We start from the raw sequence: 19,340 nt of genomic DNA, 5'->3' as shown, positions 1-19,340 counted from the left end.
TTGTTGAGATGGAGTCTCGCTCTGTCGCCCAGGCTGGAGTGCAGTGGCGAGATCTCGGCTCACTGCAAGCTCCACCTCCCGGGTTCACGCCATTCTCCTGCCTCAGCCTCCCGAGTAGCTGGGACTACAGGCGCCCGCCACCATGCCCGGCTAATTTTTTTGTATTTTTAATAGAGACGGGGTTTCACTGCGTTAGCCGGGATGGTCTCGATCTCCTGACCTTGTGATCCACCCATCTCGGCCTCCCGCCCAACTTTTTTTAGGTGTTTCTTCTCCATATGAAATCATGATGTGAGGACATCGACATGTCTTCTTCTGGGGGCACAATGCTTTTGTCTTTAAAGTTTTCTTTGTGCAGTTCCACTTCTGGATATAGAATTAAAAGGAGGGACAGATATTTGTACCCCCAAGTTCACGGCAGCATTATCCACAATAGCCAAAAGGCGAAAACAACCAAGTGTCCATCACAGATGAATGGATGAACAAAACGTGCTACATGCACACACACACGCACACATGCACGCATGTACCTGCACACGCACACACACACACATGCACCTGCACACGCACACACAATGGAATAGTATTCAGCCTTCAAGAGGAATGAAATTTTGACACATGCTACAACATGGATGAAACTTGAGGACATTATGCTAAGTGAAACAAGCCCGTCACACAAGAACCCTGCGTGACTCCACGTATGCAAGGTACTTAGAGTAGTCAAAATCATAAAGATGAAAAAGAGAATGGTAGTTGCCAGGGGCTGTGAGGAGGGGAAAGAGGAGTCAGTGTTTAATGGGCACAGAGTTTCAGTTTGGAAAGATGAAAAAGTTCTGGAGAGAGATGACGGTGAAGCTTATACAACAATGTGAATGTACTTAATGCCACTGAATTGTACACTTAAACATGGGTAAAATGGTAGCTTTTACGTTAGGTATATTTTACCAGGATAAAAAGCTTTTTGTGTTTGAAAATATACCCTCTAATAGACTCAGAGTTGCTGACGGGCCCTCTCCATGGGTTGATGTAACCGTCTCCTTACCTCAAGATGAGGTTGACCCATCCAAGATTGGAGGGAACTTATCCTATTTTCAGATTATTTCCAGGGAAGGGAGCCCATGACATTATTAGGCAATCTTTTCCAGTGTCTCAAAACCCCAGACATTCTGGGTACCAGACCTTTCCTGCTGCACCTGAAGTTGATTTTCCTTGGTCAGTAAGTGCTTTGTCAGGCCACAAACTTCATGCACTCAAAGGCTCTAGTTACACCATCCCTAGCGTAGATCTGATGGTGCCAAGTAACAAGCCAGCAAGTGGACTTTGGAGGCCCAGCAAGCCTCCCTGTCTCACAGGCTTCTCATCAGTATAATGGATAAACAGTGCTAGGCTTGGATTCCTAAGCAGTCCTGGGACACAGGCCCCGCCAGGCCCTGGCAGGTGAAGAGCCTACCATTTCTCACTTCATTTAGGATGTATAATAGTTTGTTGGACGCTAGAACTTTACCCTTTCAGATCTGTGTCTTTACTTTTCAGCTGGAGGCCTCTTGCTGACAGGGTAGCGTTTCCCAAAGACACGGGAGCTGAGCTGGTGAGTCATTTCAACAGCCCTTACACTCTCCTCTGACCAGAGACCACATGACATATTAATCAGCTGCTTGAAAGGTATACCTGGCAGGCATGTTTCCTGCAGCCTGGAAGATGCTGACCTCGTCAGCTTTGAAACATCAAAGGGCTAACAAGAGAACAACAGGCTGAGAAAGAACTCATCACCTGGGTGCCTGTTGACCGCAGCCTTGTAAGGCCCAACACAGCTGAGATGTGCTGTCTGGAGCTCGGAGGAAGTGGAGCTTTTTCTGCTGTGAGGACCCGCCTTCAGCCCCCTTTTGGGGCACAGGAAGGGGAGGGAGTGAGCCTAAATTGTGGCCCCATGCTTAGTGACTCAGATGTTACTGCTACCACAAAGGGAAATTCATGTGGGGGTGGACACCTCCAGAGACCTCACTCACCTGTGATTTGGGGGATAATAGCATCACTCATGTGTTCACGTGCCAGGCCTGTCACCCCAGAACATTAGTCAAAGGGCTGTGTTGACAGTGATTTCAACTCTTGAATTATACGAAGGACCTGGCCGCAAGAAGGTATTGAGCCCTGAGGAGGACAACAGGCCTCAGGTACTTCATGTGATTAAAGCTGAGACAAGGGGAGTCCCGTGGGTCAGTCCTGTAACTGGGGTCTGATATACACTAGTGATAGGCATTAGTATAGTTTGCACATTATATGATAGTCTTGGTCCTTTTCATTTCCTGATAAGCTGGAATGTCTGACAGAGTAAATTCCAGATGCCCTTGTGGAATTCTCATTACGATCATGTTGCTAAGGAACTGTCTTCTACCTGTAAGCAATTTGGAAATACTATTAATAGTATTAACATGGAGTTTTGCAGTGTGTGGGTTTATTTCTTATTGTATTTATAATCACCCCCACCACTACCTTCCCATCCCTGGCTCACCATCTGAGGAGCTGGCATCAGGAAACTCAAGAAAGAAGGAAGGAAGGAAGGAAGGAAGGAAGGAAGGAAGGAAGGAAGGAAGGAAGGAAGGAAGGAAGGAAGGGAAAGGTTGTCCAGGCTTCACAGGAAAAACTGCATTTGTATTATTCTGTATTGAATTCTCAGGACCTCCACATTGCAGGCATCTAGAGTCTCCAATTAATAGTTGATAAATCTTGAAGGGAGGAAAAAATAGTCACAGAAAGTTCACTTGAGTGACCTGAAATTCTATAGCAATTTAGCCAGGGAGCCGGGAGGAGAATATGCCCTTCCAACTTGCAGGCCAGCTCTCTGCAGGAAGCCAGGCAGCTCTCCCAGGGGAAGCAGTGGCCAGGGCAAGCATGGGTCTTGAAGCTCAGGACTGGCTTTAGGACTGTGGCTCAGACAAGATGGGTGGCTCAAAGGTATTGAAGGGCTAGGTAGGGCCCTGAAAATTGGGCCTTTCTGCAGCAATCATCAGGGAGACTCATGGTCCTGGGCTAGGGAAGGAGTCTTCTTGGCCCAGAATGGCCAAGCAGCCAAATATTAGAGCACCTCCAGGGAGGTGTCCCTGGAAAGGGTCCTCCCCCAGTCGGCTCCTGTGGAGTGCAGGCAGGTTTGGGGGTCTCTCCTCTAGGAGAGATCCAGGGAGCTTGAGAGCAAAAGCGACAGTGTGCCTGCCTTCTTCCTTCTCTGTAGGGCTCTGTTCTCTTTCTTCTTTTTTGAGGCAGGATCTTTTGCTTTATTGTCCAGGTTGGAGTGCAGTGGCATGATCATGGCTCACTGCAGCCTCAGCCTCCTGGGCTCAAGCAATCCTCCCACCTCAGCTTCCTGAGTAGCTGAGACCATGCCTGGCTAATTTTTAAGTTTTTTTGTAGAGACGAGGTCTCACTGTGTTGCCCAGGCTGGTCTTGAACTCCTGGGCTCAAGCAATTCTCCCACCTCAGCCTCCCGAAGCACTGGGATTATAGGTGTGAGCCACTGTGTCTGGCCTGCTCTCTTTCTTAAGGAGAAGGCTTCTGATATTTTTTGGTCAACTGGATGCAGAAAGCCTGTTCCCCATGGACAACCCTTGAGGGGGTCAGAATGTCAGCAGAAGGGAAAGGATGGCTTTCCAAGAGTGTTCTGTGCTTGGGCATAACTGTCTCTTGTGTCCTGCTCCTGAGAGCCATGAGACTAAGGGCATGGGACAGAGGCAGTGACTGAACTGGGCTTGAGAATACCTTTGTTTGCTGGGCCTGTTTTCCTACCAAGAGCCTGTCAGCCCGGGTTTTGGAAAGCCAATCCAGGAGAATACGGGAGGTTGCAGGCAGCTCTGACCAGCCTGTCTCTCCCCACCCCTTGTTTCAGACCTCTCCAGAGTCCGATGTCCTTCTGCACAAGTCCTTGTTGTCCAGTCTGTGGCCCAAACACCCACAGGGCATGGTGGAGGCCTGAGACAGTGCTGGTTTTGCTGGGGCCATCAGAAAAGCTTACGAAGCAGGCTTGGCCATTGGCTGGAAGTCACTGGCCCCTGCTGGGCTCATGCAATACTCATGGAACTGGTGTGGGCTCCTGCGGGTTCCCTATGAGCAATGCCTCACCCATTTAAAGCTCATCAAAGGACTTGTTCAATATCCTGGGTCCCTTTCTGTTCATTTTTTCTCCCCCCGTGCCGTCCTCCTTCCACTCTCCCCGACCACCCCTCCTCTTTTTAAGCTCTTGGCACAAAGTAGCTATGAAGACTCTGAGACCTGGACCATCCCAAGGCTGTAGCTTTCTTCAAGCCTGGCGGGCTCTGTTGTGGTGAAAAGTCTGAAGGCTTTTTCTTTTCCAGGTAAGCTGGGGAGAGGGTTTGAAGAGCACTGTGAAATTATGACTGTTTCTTCTTTATTTTCTTTTCCCTCTCTGGGCCTAAGACACCAGATTTTTTTTTTTTTTACAGTACATTTTGGCAGGCCCCATTTTTTTTCTGACAGAAAAAAATAACAGGCATATTTTGGGCGATTACTCAACTGGGGTCCTTTGTGACAGGATATGCTGCTGCGTGACTAATGGAGCTGGCTTTCTCCTGGCTTCCTTCCCCTTTCAGAGCTCTTGTTTACTGCCCTATACAAAAAAAAAAAAAAAGCCATAAGCTACAGATTTTTATTAAAAAAAAAAAGCCTTGTGAGATACTCAAAGGCAATAAATCCTTCAGAGATTCCATTTCCAGGGCTGCAAACTCCCCGCCCTCTCCCCACTTTTTCTTTTCAGTGCTCAAGATTCACGACATGCGAATCTTCTTCCACCCCCACGTCCCTGCTTTCTTCCTAACATATGTCCAGCAGATCGTGGGGGGCGGGGAGGGCGGGGGAAGGGGAGCAGGATGGGAACCATATTTATGGTGCTTAACTCAGCAATTGCTAAAGGAAGAAATAATGACTTCCAGGGGGCTCTGGGCCTTTTTTCCAAGGCCTTTGTGTTTTCATAATCTATGACAATTTTGTGGTGTAAGCAAAAGTTATTACAAAACATGGAACCAGCCTAATGAGGAAGGTTATGTTCTAAACCAGGAGGGACTATCTCTTTATAGAGGAAATTCAAATTTGGCTGGCTTTGGAATTCGGAATCCCTGGGCTTTCCAGAGAACTTTTGGGAGAGACTCTCTCGAGCTTGGCGTGTCTGACAACTGGAACTGGCCTTTCAGTTTTTCTAGAGATCAGATGGTTTGTTATTTCAAAAGGTGTCTGGCCTATGGATGGGAAAAGTTGACTAGCTAGTTAGGTTTACCGGAGACAGATTGGTGTAGATAGGGCACCAGACTTGTGGCCAGGCGATGGGTTTGAGTCTCAGTTGTAATCTGGAGCAAGTCATTTAATATCTGTAGGTCTCAGTTGCTTTGGTGTTAAAATTGGGATTGTGTCCCCTTCCCTCTAGGCTGCTGACAAAAAAAAGTGAGATGACATAAGTTTAAGGCACAGTGGGAATTCTTTTTTTTAATGTTAATATTTTTGGGGGTACGAGTGGTTTTTGGTTACATGGATAAGTTCTTCAGTGGTGATTTCTGCGATTTTGATGCTCCCATCACCCAAGCAGTGTACACGGTGCCCAAGGTGTAATCTTTTATCCCTCACCCCACTCCCAACCTGCTCCACTCCCCAGTCCCCAAAGTCCACTGTATCTTTCATATGTATGGCATGTATGCATTCTTGACAATTAAAGAAGTATGCAGTGATCCCTTCTAATGCTTCTTCATGCAAAGGGCTGGCTCACACTTTCAACAGAGGAGAGAGGCTGAGAACTACAAAGCCTACTGATGAACAGGAGGGAGATTATTTATACAGTGGCCCAGGACACGATATTACACAGGTGTTTGGGAGGCTGGTTTTGCTTCCAAGTTTGCCCACTCCCTGGTCATCTTCCAGGCAGGTCTTAGAATCATAACTTTGATCACATTCCTTCCCTACCCAGGAAACTCTCTTGTCAAACCCAGACAAAAGGCACCTGCTTGCTCCATCTTGCCTGCCTTTTCTTCTGTAACTAAATCATCTTATGCCCTCACTCTCCGTCTTAGCAAAGTGAACACTGGATGCACAGTTTAGCCACTTGCCCGACGTTTTCATGGTACGTTGCTTGGAGGCCCTTGCTCCTCCTTCACCTTCCTATTCCTCTTCCTCCTCCTCTCTCTTACATCTTGTTCATTTGTCATTTCTTATAAGATCCTACTTCAACTTCACCCCTCTCTGACTCTCCACTGATTTGGAACACCTCGAGTAGACACTCCAAACCCTCTGATAAACCCTAGCAACTATCTTTTTTCAGTCTCCACAATTCAAAAATCGAATAATGCCCTAGGTAAAGGCAGCTGACTTGACTTCTCCAGAAGGTAAACTGAGGCCCACCCAGGGAACAAACTGGACAGAGATTACTGTACAGGATTACTGGACAGAGTAAATCCATGACAGACAAAAATAAAAACCCTGCATCCTGATTCCAGTTTGCCTGGAGTTTAAAAAGAGGTTCTTTAGCTTGAATATCCCAGAATAGCCTCTCCTGGGCTGACCAGCTGTGAAGTGATGTGTTGCAAGGGTTATTTTTTTGCCTTGGCTTAACTCTTAAAAAAACACCCCAAACTCCCAAAATCGGCCTAAAAAAAGCCATTTCTCACAATGTCATCCGCTTGCCAAGTTTAAACTTAGTATATTACATTATGAACGCCTCTGGGCCTCACTCTCAGCTTACTGCGACGCTCAGGTATCTGAATTGAGTTCAGAAATCACAGTTTATTGAAGGAAACAGATCATTAAGTCACTCCACTGGACTGAAGCTGTTGACGTTGTTTATTTGGAGAAGCTGGGCATTGACTAATGTTCTCTTGATTTGCGTGGATCAGGACTAACTGGAGCTATTTAACAAAGGGTGTGGCCATCAGATAGCATGGGACCCATCTGGGCTAACGGGAAGAGGAACGGGACGGTGGTGTGCTGAAGCTTGCATTGGCTTGTGAAAGCTGATTGGTAAATTTTCAGGAATTTTGCAAGCTGGTTGTGGAACACAGCCATTGTTAAAAATTAAATGATATAAACATATAATTAATTATATTTTAAAAAGGTAATAAATACTAACAACAGATCAGATCCTAATTTTTTTAAACTACAGTTTACTATCATCTATGTGCTTGAGTTATGTTTATTACACATATGGTGGGAAGACTATAGCGTAGTATACTACTGACTCTCTTCCCAATTCCACAGTCAATAACTTCACATTGGTAGCTTGAAATTGGCCATGGTGAGAATATTTGCACCACAGAAATTGGCACACTCTATACTCAGGGCTTGATTTATTGTTGTGTTGATTATCTAGACTTATGGAAGTGCTAGAGAAAATGTTAATACAGTAAGATTAGACGTGAAAGTGTGCCGTGTCTGTAGCAGTGACATTGTGAATCACATAATATATTGAGGTAATATTTTTCTAGTTTTTGAAAATGATTACCTGATTCAGCAAAAAAGTGGCTCATATGGAAAAAAACCAGTGAAGTTCCAAAATGCGTCTTTGTTGTTTCACTTTTATCTTACTTATTATTGTAGATGTAATTATTAACCAACATTCGCATCAGATTCACAATTGGAAACCCAGCTGTTAAACATTTACCAGCACACTACTGGAAAGAAGTGCATATGGACTACTCGCTTGGGATTCCAGAAGAAAGAACGTTATAGAACACCTACAACTTGGCAATCAGGGGCCTGAGGTACAGCTGAAGTACAGCTGTGGAAGAGGAGATGCTAATTCCTGGAGAGCAACACAGATTTTACAGTCAGCAGCCAGAGACTACCCTCAGAACAGGAATGTGAAAAATAAACCAGATATGCTGAACTGGATACCAACAAGGTTAAATGGTGGAAAAGCCATAATCACTTCTAAATTCAAGGGTAGGATTAATACTGTATTTTCACAGTACCTGAAAGTTCTGTGGCCTTTCCTAGACACCAGTTCATGTGATCACCAGAACAGAACTGAGGTTGAGGGGAAAGTTAGCTATCAGCATTGGGCCCATTTTACAGATGGGAAACTGAGGCAGTGGAAGGTAAAGTAGTTTGCCCAAGGTTACTGTTTCTGCATAAATGGCTACCCTGGGACTAGATGGGGACAGAACTACCACAGACTTGTGGGTCAGACATACTTTGGTTAAAAACTCAACCTTGACATTTATGTAATGTTGGTAATGTTACTTTACCTTTTTAAGCCTGGGGTTTTTTGTTTGTTTGTTTGTTTGTTTAAACTTACAAAATGGGGATGATAAAGCCTAGATCATAAGTTTGCAGTGAGGGTTAGTTTAAGGAGATGATAGGTGCAAAGGACCTGGTGCTCGGGAAGCCTTTGCACCTCCCACCGTGTACTTACATTACTTACATTTGATTTTGAAATATAGTATAAGACTGCTTTGGCTAACATATTTACTTTTCTAATTATATTTGTTGGGTTTAGGTTAATTACTCTGCATGGCCTTAGGCCAGACCAATTTGAGGGGGTGGGGGCAGGGGCAGGGAGGAGGGAGAAGGGAGAATGGAAGAGGTGGGTCAGAAGAGGAAATCTGGTTATGATTCCTGTGAAGGTGGAGGTGGAGCTGGAGCATCTGGGCAGGGGAAGAATTAAAATTTCGTAAAGGGCTCCTTCACTCACTGATAATTGGAGATAATCTGTATACACTATCATGTTCAGCAAGGCCATTTCATGCCACAGAAGCTAGAGTTCCAGATGGACTGCCTCTGCCTAGACCTAGGGCTCCATATCACCACCAGCAGAAATGAGAAGGCTTGGAGACCTCTGTGCCCCTGAAACCCTCACGGCCTCACCAGCACTCTCTGCCTTGGAACAAGACCCATCCCCATGAAAAGCTGAGGCCTCAGGTCATCCCTCAGCTGCCAGGGCAGGGAGGCAGCCACCCCCCTACTTCCCAGGGCGCTCACTCCTCCTTCTGGATGGGCCTTTCTTCTTACAGCTTGACAGCACTAGGCATGCTATTAATTCACTAGACTGTAATCTCTGTGAGGGCAGGGGTTTTTATTTAATGTGAGACCTAGAACAGTGCTAGGGACACAGAAAGCTCTCAATAAATAGTGGCTCAAAGAAGAGCGTAAAGTGAGTCATCCTCACCTTTTGTTTTCTCTTTCAAATAACAATTCATTCTTTGATCAAGCTCAACAGGTTCAGATTTGGCTCAGGGCACACAAGGGTAAACCGAGGAGGTAAGGGTGTTGTCAAAGACTTGAGGGGGTGTTCACTGCAAAAACAGGCGTCTCTGAGGATGGGCCATGGACCAGCCGACATGGACTGAACGAGGTGGTGGAGCTCAGCGGTTAAGAACGTGGTGGTTCAAATCCAGGCCCCGCCATTTATTAGCTGTGTAACCTTGGGCAAGTTATTTTATCTCTGAGTCTCATATTCCTTATCTGTAAAATGTGGATAAAAATATCCACCTCTTAAAGTTGTAGTGCAGGTTAACGAGATAAAGCATGGCGAATGCTTAGCACGGAGCCTGGCACGGGAAAGGGAGCCAGTATTCATGGCACTATGGAGGTGGAGGTGGAGCTGGAGCATTTGGGTAGGGGGAAAAACACAGCTGGAAGAGCTGGGAAAAAGGCCAGCCTGCAGAAGACCTCTGTGTACCCGGATGGCATCTTATCAGCCTGCAATGGGGCCCTGCAAAGAGGCCTACAGCAGTAACACCTACCCAAGAGGACCTGGCTGTAGCATGGGGACTGACACCATCATGGCCCTAGCTAGATCCAGAAGCCACTGGAATGACGCCAATGCCTTACTATACGGATGGTGTCTTCCCTTGGGCAAAATAACCACAAACATGCCTCAACACGTAAGACAGTATATACGGGGGAGGACACCCACGCTGAAGCCATGCCCAAGAATAAAGGACACAAGGATTCACAAGACACCCTGAGTTGAGAACTACAGGGTTTAGAACCAAGGAGGGGCAAAAGGGCAAATGGGTGAGGTGATGTAATTTTCCTTCCAGGAAGATAGTTGTGGTTTCATTACAGGAGATGGGCTTTCAGTGGGCATCTAAAGGAGAGGGGCTTGGAAGAGAAGAGACACTACATACTGGAGGGAGCACGTATGAAAATGTTATGTCCAATGTGAAGAGGCCCGGGCCGGAGCAGCAGTGCAATTGCAGGGTGCGCAAGGATTCTCTCCCGCCTCCAAGCGGGGCCCAAATGCATCCGTCACTGGGCAAATGAATATTCTGCCCTGGATACTGATGGGGTCCTCTGAACTTGTTCCCCAGGGTGAGCCTGATTTAGGCTCAAGAAGTCCCCATTCTGCTTGATATTTTAAATGGCATAGGTACCCAAAACAGCATGGTATATGGGAAGATAGACCTGGAATAGGGGACAGTAGACTTGATTTGAGGTTCCAGAAATCATTTTCCAGCTTTAATTTTGAGCCTCAGTTTCCTCATCTATGACAGGGGGGAGCATAGCTGGCTCCCCTCACCGGCCCCTCATGATGAACCTCTGGGGCCTTTGGCTGTGGGAGCTCCACGCTTTGTGCTTCCAAGGACCAGTCACTTCAGCAGGCCCCCCGCCCAGCCTAGTGTGGCGCTGCAAGAAGAGCACGGCTTCTCTGGTTAATCCTGACCTCACGCTGGCCCTGCCTGCATGTGGAGACACAGTCTCTGGCTCCTGGGCGGGGACGCCCGTCATCCAGTCAGTGCAGCTCAGGAGCTAAGCTCATGAATGGACGCCTGCAAAACACACTGGGCTCTTTGCTTGAAAGCCACCAGAGCAAGACAAAGGATGCCTTCCCTGGCTGGATTCCTCAGCAGGGGGCTTGCCACGCCTGCCTCCTCCAGAAGTGCCTGTGCAGGTGTAGACATGTACACCTTCCTGAATGTTGGCTCTGCCCCACCTAGTGTGCAGTGCAGATGCAAATTCCACTCTCTTGCAGCTACTTCTTGCAACTGCAGGCATGTCACGTAGCCCTAACTCCCCGGCTTTAGTTTCCAGAACTACAAAGCAGGAGCCATAGACACTCTAAACTCCCTGCCTTCTAGCAAATCTCCTAAAAGTTATTATGGATTGTTTCTGATCCTCTGGGACCTCCGTGGGTCAGCTTGCATTCCCAAACCAAATGCAGCCACTTGCCTTGGTCTAGCTTGCTTGGTGTCCCCAAATGTGGCTTACTATGAGGGTCTACAGCCAGCTTGCTGTGGTGGGGTTCTAGCTTCCATGTACCAGCTGAATGACCCAGGGCAAGGCACTTTAACCTCTCTGTGCCTAGGTTTCCTCGTCTCTAAAGTGGGATCATAGTTGCACTTACCCCATAGGCTGTAACATATGCAGTATGAACTCATGCGTTTGAGTTGAGTTAATTATATGAGTTAACACAAGTGTATGAGCTCATACTATACATGTAAAATGCTTAAACCAGTGCCTGGCACATAGTAAGAATCATTATAAGTGAAATAATAGTAATAATGATAGTAGGTATTATTATTCATGTTCCACCCCAATTATCATTCTAGTTCCATTTTTCTGACTTTCTCACCATAGCCTCAAGGCCTGGCCCTATCTGCCCTAGGTTGACTACTGCCATAAGCACTCCAAGGCTCACAGAAGCAGGGGATGGAAGAGAGGTTGAATGAAGCAGGTGGAGATGGAGGATTGAGAAGAGGATGTGGCTGGGCTGGAGGAGCAGGGAGAAGATAAAGACCATTAGAAATAGGATGAGAGAACAATGCCTGGGCTAACCCTCTCGGAGCTCTGAAGGCCCAAGGCAATCGCACAGTGTCTGTGGAATTGTCCCCATCTCTGGAGTCCCCCAGTATCTACCTTAATCTGATGTGTGTACCACAATGGAATAGAATGAATTAAACTTGAAGGACAGTTTATTCCTCAAGGCAGGTGGGAACTCCATCAAATGGAATTGAACAGCATTGGAAAGTGAGTGTATTAGCTGTATTTCTTCTCCTTTGACTTAGAATGGAAGGTTGAGAAGAACTGTGGCCTGTTCAACCCCAGGCCTTCTCTTAGCACTTTGCGTTACTGTGTTGGGGGCCAAAAAGGAATCAGGCATATCCTAGATGCCTAAGCAAGCTGTGAGAATAGGAGGGCCGTCTCATGCCCATTTGCCTGGACACTGAGTCACTTCCCTCTGTCATTCCTAAACCATCCTGTGGCACCATGTTGGATCTGTGCCAGATAAGTTCAGGAGACTTGGATTCTCCTCAAACTATGTCTCAGAAAAGCAGAGCCCTAACCCAGATTGTTTTAGACCCCTCCCCAACTCCCTCTGTTTATTACTGACACCCTAGTCCCTGAGATATCATCCCAAGAAAGGGAGGCAGGAGAGGCCTTGCTTGTCTACCTGCTACCTTTGTCCTCTCTCTCCTTTGCTTCTCCTCCAGGCTGGGCAGAGCTGTCTACTTTCCCTTGCTATCTGAGGGGAAGTTTTATTAGGCTGTCGACTGTCTTTTCTGAACTATGGCTTATGGTAAAGTCCCATTATCAGACCATCTGACTTGGCACTTTAAAGGAAGATTTTAAAATTTAGAAGTCTTTCCACAAAGCCTCTAGCAACTCAAGAGGGGTAGCATGGACCCCCAAGGCTGAGCAGCGGCCCATCGTCCAGGTGGCGTCCCCTTCCACAGGGAGAAGTGGGTCTGTGGCTGGGAAACCATAGCATGACATGCCTTACAAGGGAAAGAGGGAACGGTGGTTTAAGACACTCATTGGTGATACCCCTGGCCTACTTATGGAACATATGCCCCATTACACACATACCCCTGTGTAATGGGACTTCCCATTTTATACTTAGGGGTGTATATTTAAATAAGTGAGGGGGGCATACAGCAAATGAAAGTACTCTTTTCTGAATGCTGAGAATATGCATGATTTTCACTTTTTCTTTTACTCATACACATTTTCTGACTTTCTACAACCAATATGTTACCTTAGGATAGAAATAAAAAAATAAAATTGGTAACATTATATGTTATGTAAAATTTTAATTAAAATATATATTCATTAAATATATCTAAAAAGACTTCTATATACCTCCTCATTTATATATTATACGATACATAATGTAACATATAATATGTATGATACATTAGAATACAGGTGACACTCATAGAAAAATTCTGGAAGGAACACAATAACATGTTGTTTTCTAGTAGTGTTTTTCTGTATTTATTTTTGTAATTAGGAGGAAAACACGTGTGTATATGTAAGTATATATGTAAATGTGTGCATATTTGTGTATATAGTGTGTACGTGTGTATACATGTGTGTACATGTATATATGTATGTATATGTGTGTATGTGCATGTATATGTGTATACAGTATGTGTGTATATATGTGTGTACAGTATTGTGTATGTGTGTGTGTATGCATGTATATATATGCAAGTGTGCATATACCTGTGTACAGTATGTGTATGTATGTGTATATGTGTGTGGATGTATATATGTGTGCATACAGTATGTGTATGTGTACATGTGTGGATGTATATATATGTGTGTACAGTATGTGTATGTGTGTGCATGTATAGATGTGTGTGTACAGTATGTGTGTGTGTGCACATATACATATGTGTGTGTACAGTATGTGTACAGTATGTGTGTGCATGTATACATATGTGTATGCACAGTATGTGTACATGTGTGTATGTGTGTGCATGTACATATGTGTATGTACAGTATGTGTATGTGTGTACATGTATATATGTGTGCATACAGTATGTGTATGTGTATGTGTGTGCATGTATAGATGTGTGTACAGTATGTGTATGTGTGTGTGCATATATACATGTGTGTGTGTACAGTATGTGCATGTGTGTGCATGTATACATATGTGTGTGCACAGTATGTGTACATGTGTGTATGTGTGTGCTTGTACATGTGTATGTACAGTATGTGTATGTGTGTGCATGCATATGTGTGTACATATGTATGTGTATATGTGTGCATACACATGTGTGTACATACATGTGTGTACAGTACGTGCATGTGTGTACATGTATATATGTGTGCATACAGTATGTGTATGTGTGTGCATGTATACGTTTGCATGCAGTATGTGTGTATGTGTGTGCATGTATATATTTGTGTGTACAGTGTGTTTATGTGTGTGTGTGCATGTATATGTGTGCATACAATGTGTGTATGTGTGTGCATGTATATATATGTGTGTACATGCATGTCTTATGTGTATGTGTTTCACTATTTATGCTTCCTTTGGTGAAAACAAAACCTTCCAAGTTATTTTCAGATCATTATTCTTGTTTGTTTTCCTGGTACAGATTAGCTATCTGCTTTTCTCAGCGTGAAAACAGGTACAACTTTTTTCCTGTGTTGATAGCTTCTAAATGTTGGACTTGGGCCTAAAGTGACTACAGGATTTTGTGCATGTTTAAGTTTGACCAATTCTGGCTAGTGCATGAAACCAGTCAGCACGTTGAGTGAACTGTGGATGAACATCTAGAGTTGTTTACAAACAGCAAAAAACCCACCTAGTAGAGAATGTTCTGGACTTAATTCCCATGCATGAGGTACTGTGTTCTGTGGTTGCTGCCTGTCTTCAGGGGGATGTATTGCAGACTAATCAGGAGCATGATTCACAGTGCAAAGCAAGAGAAAGGTAATGCCTGTAACACCCTCTGAAGGGACACCGTGAAGCTGCATCCTGGATGTCCAGGCCCCAGGGGAGATGAGCGCAATGATCTCATGGTTATTTTCCATCTCTTATGATCGATGGGATTTCCCTGATGCTTGTGTAGCTGTTTGCAATTTGTTCTTTGGCTAGTGCTTTCTAGATTGCTTTGAAGGAAAACACTGATTTCCCCATTTTATTCTGGGCTATATAACTAGCCAAGTTTTAGGTTCCCACCCTTTGTTTATAGATTTGCCTCAGGAATGATTATCCAATATAAAAATGGACCTGAGAGAAAGAAAGTTCTTAAATAGGTGGACCTAGACTCTCCAGAACCTCTGGCCAAGATGAATTCATCTATAAATAAGGCCTCACTCTTCCAACCCCCAGCTCCTTTACCATTGGAGTTCTCTGACGGCAGAAAGGCCCTTGTCTCTGCCTAGAATTTTGAAATTCTCTGATGGAAGTTTTGGTGTAATGGCAAATGTCATTTTAAGGCCTCAGAATGTTTTCCACTCATTACAAGTCACCCTTCCATGAAGCAGTTCTTAAATCCTTCCCTAGCACTAGTAAGGATTGAGAAACAATAGAGGTTTCATGCTTTTGTCCAAATTGCATGGAAAGTTCCAGGGGTTACAGGAGGGAAGGATGGGGAGGAGAACAAAAACAGAACGTCTGGGTCTCAGGATATCCAGCTTAAAATATTAGCCTCTGGGACTCATAGCTTCAAACATGTCACTGAGTCTATAAATACCATTATCATCACCTGGAGTTGTAAAGCGAACATTGTTTAGCTCCTCTGGCTTTGCGTTTATGGTCTTGTTTGCCTGCTGGACACTGTCCACCCAACTGTCCTGTGGGATTCTAGGACTATCAAGGGACTGTCTGGAAAGGAAAACCCATTATACCACTGACCCCAAGAAGGGAGCACCTGGAACCACTCTCGCCGTTTTTGCTGAACATTATAGTTCTTCCTGGTTATGCATCTTTTTGATCACTTACATTTTTTTTTTTATAACCAGTCAAAGCCATCAGTATTTCCTAAGGCCCTACAGTGTTCAGAGCACTGTGGAGGCATCCTTGGGGCATATAAAGAATTCTGAGACCAGGTTAGGGGACACACAGATTCATTAAAGCCAACATATCTGAAACAGAACATACAAGGCGGTTTTCAATAATTAAACTGTCTATGGTAGGCAAAAAATGCAGTGAGCACAGGAGGGGCAATGTTAACTCCATGCTCCCCAGAGGTTGTCAGGGTGGGGGTGTTGGGGGAGAGAGCAGAGTTGAAGCTGGACCACTTAGAAGATGGGCACAGTCTAGACAGATATTTCAAGCAAAGGGAATGGAATGAGCAAGGACAAAGAGCAGGGATGGAGGAGGATAGGGGGTGGGTTTGTATGTCTGGCCAAGGTGAATCCACATAGGGGAGGGCATGGTACAGCAAACTGGAGATGTGGTAGGATAGGGTTACATTATGTAGGGCTTTGAAAGCTTCTTTTTCACTGTAAGTTCCTGTGCAATATTTTCCAAATAAAGACATGTTGCCAGCAGTGGCTTGTCTAAAAATCTGACATTTGCCTTGGACTTCTTCCTCCTATCTCCTTCCTCAACTGGCCCATCTAGTGTAAGTCTCAAAGCACACGGACCAACCCAGGATGGATGGTTTGCCCAGTTATCATGGGTGCCCCTTGGACAGTCCAAACTGGCTTTCCCTTGGCAGGGAGTTTCATTTTGCCAACAGAGCTAGACTGGGAAGAGACTGGATCAGGCGTTTGGGCTGTATCTCCCCAGGCTACCATCTTGGGAGGGCCAGCAGCAGACGCCAGGAGCTGGCTGGCATCAGGGTGCAAATGGTTGTCACAGAAGAGACCCTTATCCTTGGAGGGTCTGTGAGCCCACAAACAGCTGTTTGGCTTGGCTCGCCTTGGCTAGTAGCATTTCCAGCAGAGATGAGCAGGAGATGGATGGGTGGTGGAGAGCTGGCAGTGATAAGAAAGAAAGGGTCTTTGGTACTGAAATGAGATATTTGTGTCTCTATCTTCAAATGGACAAGTTCTGGCCTTCGACCACTTTGCTGGCAAACTTAAGTTTTTCCATTGTTGCCTGAAGCACTCCAATGGAAGATGAGAGTGGATGGACCTGCCAGGGCTGCTCTCCACATGAGAGGAGGATTAAAAGTAGCAAGTGGCCAGGAGGGCAAGGGCTGTGCAATGAGACAGAGGATGTGAGGGGTCAGGATGTGAGAGGAAAAGCCATTGCTGGGCATGGCTGGGGACTGGAGGCTCCCAGGGATGGGAACTGTGGCAGCAGTTCTGGGCTTTTTCCACATCTGTCACCCTGGCCTAGTGCCCTCTCCTTGGATTCATGAGACCAAGAAGCAAATGTAAGGGAGGAAGGACTTTTCAGCAGAAATGCCCATAAAGAAAGACTTAGTCCCACCAGCTGAGCTGCAGAGGGGCGGGCCGGGGGGCACTTGCCACTCTTCCCTGACTCCTAACCATGACTTTCTCACTCAAAAACCGTCCATCTGTCCACTGTTCCACCAAGCCCCGGAGCCCCATGCTGATTTCCTTTGGAAGAGCCCCAGCTCCCAGGGTGACCTCAGCAACAGCAGGGCCCACGGACGGTTCCAATCCCAAACTTCCCGTCACAAGGAAGGGTCGGCCTGGTCTGTGGAAGTTACAATAACACAGTGGCTGTTTATGAGCAAGAGCCCTCAATAAAGTCATCGGGACGGTTCTCTCGGCAGCGTGTCTAATCTTCTCTGGCTGCCATTCTGGGCGCTTGGCTCCTGATCTATTTTGGTCTCTCTCTTCTTTGACTCATTCTGGGACTTCCGTGCCATTAATCTGAGCCCCCCCACCAGGGCCTGGTCCCACCAGCAGGCAGACAATTCAGAATTAGCTGCAGTCATGGTTGTCCAAACTGACAGGCAGGGAAACTGAGGCACAGCAGGTCGCAGGTCCTTGTCTCATCTCCCACAGTGACCCGGCAGCACAGCTGCCAGCAAGGCCCAGGGTTCTGGCTGGGGCTTTAGCTCTGGAGTTGTTACAGAAGGCCAGGGGCCATGTGAAATGTTACAAAGCTCTTACTGGGCCCCACTTGGTTACAAATCCCAGGGCTCTGCTACAAATGCGATTGTGATGGGAATGCAATGGGGGTGGGGAGTGTGTGTGTGTAAGTGGCGGGTTTGATAGTGTGTTTGAAAGCCTTGCATGCCTGGAATTTGACAAGCACGGAATAAAGACCAGAAAACCCAAAATAATGGGGAAGAAAGAACAAAGAGTCTTCCCAAAGCCATGGTTCAAGCTGTGGGCAAATGTCTTCCTGTTTCTCATCCAAAAGTCCCTGCCCCTAGGCCCAAGGGGCTGGCTGGGCTGGTTTGGCCAGTCCAAGGCCATTCTGCAGCCTCAGGCCTCTCTAGATGTGGCCTACGTGCTCTGGAGAGGGAAGCAGGGGAGGCAGGGAGGCAGTTAGGGCTTTAGACACTTTCTAGGTGCCTCAGGGGGCCTACATATTTCCTATGTAAAGTTCAGTCTGTTTGCAATTAGACTTCTCTTCTTTGCTTATTTCCGGAGAGATTATAAATAGTGAAATCAGCTTAATTTGGCTCTCTCTGAGATCAAGAGGCCACTGTTTCCAACAGTCTGAAAATACCAAGCAGTCCCACCCACATCCATGGGTCATGCCACGTGGCAGGCCTGGTAGGCTGTCCGTGATGAAGGAACTTTAAGTTGCATGAGTTTTCAACAGATACGACTCTTTCTGGACTCTAGCAAAGATATCGTCTTTTCAACTTCTACTAAAATAGAAAGAATCCAGCACTGTTTAGGTCTTGAAATCCTCTTTCTTTCCTTAATGAGCTCAAAGCTGTAAAAGGTCTTTCGGGAAAACCCATCTTGGTTCAATTACTTTACCAGTTTTAGCCTTTTCTTGGGGATTTGGGCAGAGAAGATCCTGAGCTGCTTCAGACATGCAGATGCTGCCCCTGACTTGTCACCTTCAGCACAGCAGGTGTCTGAGGTCATTTAACCAGCGATTGAGAGAGATGTCACGGATCAGTGTGCCTGGGGGTGCAGGAGAACAGCCCGCCATCTGTGAGATGACTCGGGGGGCAGAGGGGAGCCATGGATCATAATGGATCATAATCCCTTTATGCTCTACCTTAGTCAGAATGGGAATGGCTACTGCTGTAGTGACAAATAGATCCCCATGTCTCAATGGTTATGCCACCTGAAATGTGGCTTCAAGATTGCTGCCATCACAGACAGAGCTGGAGGGCTGCTGCGATGCTTTTAAAGGCAAGCCTTGAAAGTGGCTGACATGACTCTGTCCACATCCGTTTGGCCAGGATCTAGTCATATGGCCTCCACCTAACGGCAGGGGAGGCCGGGAAGTGGAGTGGAATGCGTGGTTTTCGATGAGCAGGTATCATCTGGGGCTTTGACCTGGAGTCATCAGCCACAGGCCCTGAAGCCTAATGAAGGTCCTCAGACAAAACTCTCATGAGGCTGTGGACAGAGTGGTGCTGAGGACTGACAGGACTTGCTGATTTGCCATCCCACCATCCCCTGCTGGCACAGGTGCCCCCAGGAATGTGGCTGCTTTGAGGAAGTATCCTGGAGGGTGACCCCAGGGTTGATGTCAAGATGGAGCCTTTAGCAGGTAACTG

The 19,340-nt window shown here is 46.2% G+C and overlaps 1 protein-coding gene across 4 annotated transcripts in view; it reads right to left on the bottom strand.

Annotated features, from left to right (window-relative positions):
• Positions 1–19,340, bottom strand: part of RAD51B (RAD51 paralog B) — a 914,255-nt gene that overhangs the window by 44,853 nt on the left and 850,062 nt on the right. Inside the window, exons 11-12 of one of the 4 annotated variants that reach the window (XR_010151168.1) lie at positions 5,279–5,429; positions 2,436–4,615 (exon numbers count right to left, since the gene is read on the bottom strand). The exons of 1 other annotated variant lie outside the window; for it this stretch is intronic. Coding sequence is in view for 1 of the 3 variants with exons in the window: in XM_009428004.4 (XP_009426279.1) it covers positions 4,608–4,615 (8 nt within the window). In the remaining 2 variants the exon portion in view is untranslated. Of the gene's footprint in view, positions 1–2,435; positions 4,616–5,278; positions 5,430–19,340 lie in introns of those variants that run through there. 2 more of the 4 variants (XR_010151169.1, XM_009428004.4) reach the window with 2 other exon arrangements.

This window comes from Pan troglodytes, chromosome 15 (assembly GCF_028858775.2).
Source record: "Pan troglodytes isolate AG18354 chromosome 15, NHGRI_mPanTro3-v2.0_pri, whole genome shotgun sequence".
Classification (NCBI taxonomy): Eukaryota; Metazoa; Chordata; class Mammalia; order Primates; family Hominidae; genus Pan; species Pan troglodytes.
Note: the sequence above shows the minus strand (reverse complement) of the source record. Positions and strands in the feature narration are given on the sequence as shown.